The 4,644-nt window shown below is 39.6% G+C and overlaps 1 protein-coding gene across 1 annotated transcript; it reads right to left on the bottom strand.

Moving 5' to 3' along the window:
• Positions 1-290: 290 nt before the first annotated feature.
• On the bottom strand, positions 291-4,254 carry LOC109006584 (auxin transporter-like protein 5). Its single transcript, XM_018985912.2, has 8 exons — positions 3,957-4,254; positions 3,656-3,841; positions 3,426-3,538; positions 3,122-3,305; positions 2,872-2,969; positions 1,928-2,135; positions 1,480-1,737; positions 291-839 (listed from the first exon to the last, which is right to left on the bottom strand). Exons 1-8 carry the CDS (start codon positions 4,116-4,118, stop codon positions 561-563), a joined length of 1,488 nt encoding a protein of 495 aa, XP_018841457.1. The 5' UTR covers positions 4,119-4,254; the 3' UTR covers positions 291-560.
• Positions 4,255-4,644: the final 390 nt, after the last annotated feature.

The raw sequence follows: 4,644 nt of genomic DNA, 5'->3' as shown, positions 1-4,644 counted from the left end.
GGTTGGAATTAGCTGTTCCTGCACTCCGCAAGATAAGGATTAAGGCCTAAGGCAAGTAGCGAGTAATGATTGGAGCCAAAGGTTATCTTCCTTCCAGGTTTACACGCAGTTTTGCCGGGAAAAACCATTACTGCATGCGATTTTAATGGCACCCAGTCCCTTAGCTAGAGACCGATCGCCACGTCTGTCTTCATAAAAACAGACATAATGGAAATAGTTGATGAAGAATTGTTTAGAAATGCTATTTCAATGTGATTCATGTTGATATTTATTAGCTTCTTCTCCAATACTTCAATATTTAAAACTCCTTTTTTTATTATTTTTTCAGAATGCATAAGCTGGAAGACCCTAAACTAAAAGAAAGAGACAGAGATACACATAGGAGAACAAGGTGTACGTAGGTGTGCTTTCATGGATGGAAATGGCTATTAGCCGAATACATATATTGCTGCTCTATCCGTTGACTAATCAAGCAAAAGATGCAACGAGATGTGTCGTGAAAGCCAGCCTTTGGGTGGATGGAGGTGGGAACTCAGCAAAAGTGGGAGTGGGGATACAAATCAAGGGCTGTGAGGGCGAGGAGGATTGGGGTAGGCATAGTGGTGAAGAGGAGGAGGAGCTGTAGCATTGAGAACGCCGTGGGGAGGTAGAGGCGGAGGAGGGCATTGATAACACTTTGTGAACAGACCAAAAGTGTCAATCTGGTGTATGAAATTTGTCATGCTTGCCCACCCTCCAAACCCAAACCCTACCACCAGCACCCACACCACCACAAACACATTCATCGTGTACGTCCCTACCCATCTCCCTACGTACTTCGGTGGCTGCTCCACTGCATTCTGCATCACAACATTTCATGACAAAACTGTTATACTATAATACAGTTCATAAACTTTCACTATCTAAAAATAAAGAATAATTATTCTGTAGCTTTACTGCACAATACTACTGTACATAATGTGTACGGTAAAGATAAGGCATCCATAAGAGACAAGAGCTGCAGAGTTACAGTTCGAGATTTTTTTGGGTAAACTCTCCTTCCCTGACATGGGGAATCAGATATGAACAGATATTCTGGATCATAGTTGCAGCACGAATCCCGTGCCAGCGTGCCTTTATACATCGTCCAGGCTGGTATCTGTAACTTTCTTTCGTGGATTTAGTAAACAAAAGTCGAAGATAAATATGATGATTAAAGTCCCAAATTTTTTTTTTTTCCCGTTTCGGATAATGGGCCGGGACCGATCTGCTAGACGATGGTGTTACGCTACCGATCTGTGTTCCTTATTCTTTACACTTATCGTCTCCAAATGATGATAATATTTAATGAGTTATTAACAGATAAAATCCTAAAATGTTCAGTCAAACATCTGACACAACGCTTCCTGAAAAAATACTTTCTCAGATGTTCTAAAGTTTTGAAGGTAATGTTATGGGTGTTGTGTATATCAGCAAGAGTTATCAAGTATGGAGATATACCTCTCGGGCAGCGGCTGATTTGAAGGTGAAGATGTGGGCCAGAGCAGGGATGATATAGACTGTGAAGCTGACGAGGAGTGATCCAACGGTGGAGTTGATGGGACCAAAGAATGGGAAGACGATAGCCAGGAACCATATGGGGATGACCACAGGCAACCTTGCTGCTGCACGCTTGCACAGGCTCTTGCACTCATGCATCCCTATTGCTTTTTCCCACACAAAGTACAAGGGCGTGCATGCAAACCCAAATGTTATAAACTGCACACATCCCACAAATATTACCATTATACTTCTTTTCTATCTCAGAAAAATTAATGCACATCATCTGTAAGTGATAAATTTAGACATAACAGGACCAAATTCGATTGATTAAACATAATTATAAGCAGTTGATGGATAATATAATTGAAGATGTGTATGTAAAGGGGAATGTGGTGGGCAATAATACCTGATGGATAAGCATTAAAATGACAGCCATGTCTCTGGAGGGTGATCTAGGGAGCAGAGCAAAAGCGTTGGAGTGATTGAGAAGCATGTCTCCAAATGCCCAATACACTGCTGCTGCGGAGGGAAGCGTCAGTGTCAGCACATACAGTGTAGCCAGCAAGTATATGGCCTTGAACTTCTGAGGCTTCCACATTGCATGCATGATTTCCCTGACCCACCAAAATTTACCAGATTCAAACTTTTTTTCTCAAATAATAATAATAAATTTTCTTTTGGTGTCGTATAAACTTTATTGTTCTAGCATAAGGCTATATGGGCCTCAACAAAATTACTACGGCTATACATGTTAAAGTAAGGATCATCTATGGAAGGCAAAGGTCCACTAGATTTAAGAATATATCAACTTAACATAGTTTCAAAGCCCATGAGGATAAGGGACCCTATTTCCATATAATCGGGGTGATTTTATCGAATCTCTTTAATTATTTTTGGTACAGATCTAGAAAACTCTGGTCGAGCTGGAGCCCTCTTGGCCTCTTCTCATGATAAAAGCAAAAGAAAAGGGAGAGATAGCTTTTCACACGAAAAAGGAAGACGAGGGTTCCCAAAAATAAAATGACACTGCCTCCCACGCCTTAGAAGTTCGATTCTTTGTTCTAAATTGTTATGAGAAATGCGAATATTTGGGAATCAACAAGTTTCGAGATTGGCCTCTAATTCACATGATGACCAGATCATGTCTACAGAACGTTGGTTTAGTCACTTTCAAAATGACGTCAAGCCCTTGTTGCATATTCTAGTTTTTATTTATTTTATATCTTCGCCAATCCACGACTCGGTCAAAACAAATTGCATAGTGAGAAGCAAGATACATGAGCAGAGCAGATTCGTAAAAAATTTAAAAGACACCATTTTTTTCTGTTTATAAATCAGAGCTTGTCTTACACAGTGACAGCATGTCCCCCGAATGTGTAGAGAATGTTTGTGGCCCCCGTGAAGTATAGCACCAGCTTGGTTGGACCCGAATGCGTAACACCCTCAATCTATAGAAGAAAGCACACATGAACTCCTAATTACTATAAACTTTCATGCTTTTTGAGTTGATCTGCCTTCAACTATTGCAGTAAAATAATGGCATGATTGATGCAGTATGAGCTAATTGAACTTTCTTAGATTGTAAAATGGGGAATGATACCTGGCCATGGAGGAGGGAGGCAATGGTGAGGTACCAAGCAGTGTAGGTGGTCATTATGAGGCCTAAAAAGGACCAGATTCTGTAGTTGCGGAATGAAGGGATAAAGACAGTGGTAGCACAACAAGCACCGAATATGTAGGTCCAAGTCCTCTTGTCCAGATTATCATTTATGTAATAGATGTTGCTGCATATCATTAAAAAGATGGTGGTTGCTGAGATTGATGAGATTTTTCCGGTTCTTTTGTTTCCTTGGAAAACTCAGATAAAATTAAGATACAGTTAAAGCTAGGGCCAGAATTTGTACCTAGCACAGGCTATGAGTTGAATGACAGATCCAAAGAGAAGAAAAGTGCAGTTAAATGCCAATCCCACGTTCCTCCAGTGTTTTCCGAGGAGTCCATCAAGAACCTCAAACCACTACATGATAATTAAGAACATGGAACTTGTGTGAGAAACTTGAGACCGGTGAACATATTATTGAAAAATAAGATGGAAAATTTTCTCTCTTTATGTCAAATTGTTGAAGAGTGAAACCTGGATAACATGGTTCCTGAAATCAACTTTTTCTCTTTCTTTTCTGGTTCTGTATTCTACATAGAGTACGCTAATGAGATATGCTGTCCAGCTTCCCATTAACCCGTAGAAGAGCTGAAAAAGAATGCCGGACAGCATTCCCAGCTGAGAAAATGAGTATGGCAAGGTGAGCAGAACTTGAGCTACCTGACACATGCAAACAAAAAGACCCCAAAAACCATTAGGAAACTAAGAAAAGCACAAGAACGTACGAGTACTGATTCGCTTGCTGTTTGTACAAGGAGAAACAAAGATAATGAACCTGGTTTGAAGCACAGCTAAACCAAGCATCATATACAGAACCGCCATGCCAAAAGAACTTAGATAGCTTGGTTTTCACATCCTCGGGCTTCCCTTCAGTCTCCATTTCCACATAATTGCCTACTATCATAGTCTCCACCACCTTATCCAATGCCATATCCATCACACACAAACTCTCTTTATCTCTCTATCTTCCACGCTTACTCTCTATTATTATACCACTGTTATTTCTCCTCTGTCTATAACGGTGAATAGTGGGGGTTCAATGCAATGAGGGAGTGAGATTCGAAATGGGGAATGGAGAGGGGCTTCTACTTCTTGTGGTATATATACAAGACACGAGGGGTTCTCGAAGGGTGGGAAAGACTCTGTTTGAAAGGTATTTTAGAGTGGTTTTGGGAAGCGAGTGAATCCGCTTTTGTTTGTGGAGGGCTTTGACGAAATCCACTGGTTCTCGAGCCCTTTTCTGTAATTAAAATAACTTTGTTGTTCAACTTATAATAATGGAGCAATTTAATTTATAATAATCATAGCAAAATTATTAATCATCGATTTTAGTCCTTCTTAAAAAAGTATGTCACACTGATTTTTAAATTAAAATAAAATTAGAATACCCATAAAAACATTACAAAAGTTGAAATAAAAATAAAGTAAAACAAAAAATTAAAAAAATAAAAATATATATTTCA

The sequence above is a fragment of the Juglans regia genome, chromosome 16, assembly GCF_001411555.2.
Source record: "Juglans regia cultivar Chandler chromosome 16, Walnut 2.0, whole genome shotgun sequence".
NCBI classification, from domain to species: Eukaryota; Viridiplantae; Streptophyta; class Magnoliopsida; order Fagales; family Juglandaceae; genus Juglans; species Juglans regia.
The sequence above is the reverse complement of the archived record's forward strand: the minus strand, read 5'-3'. Positions and strand labels throughout refer to the sequence as shown.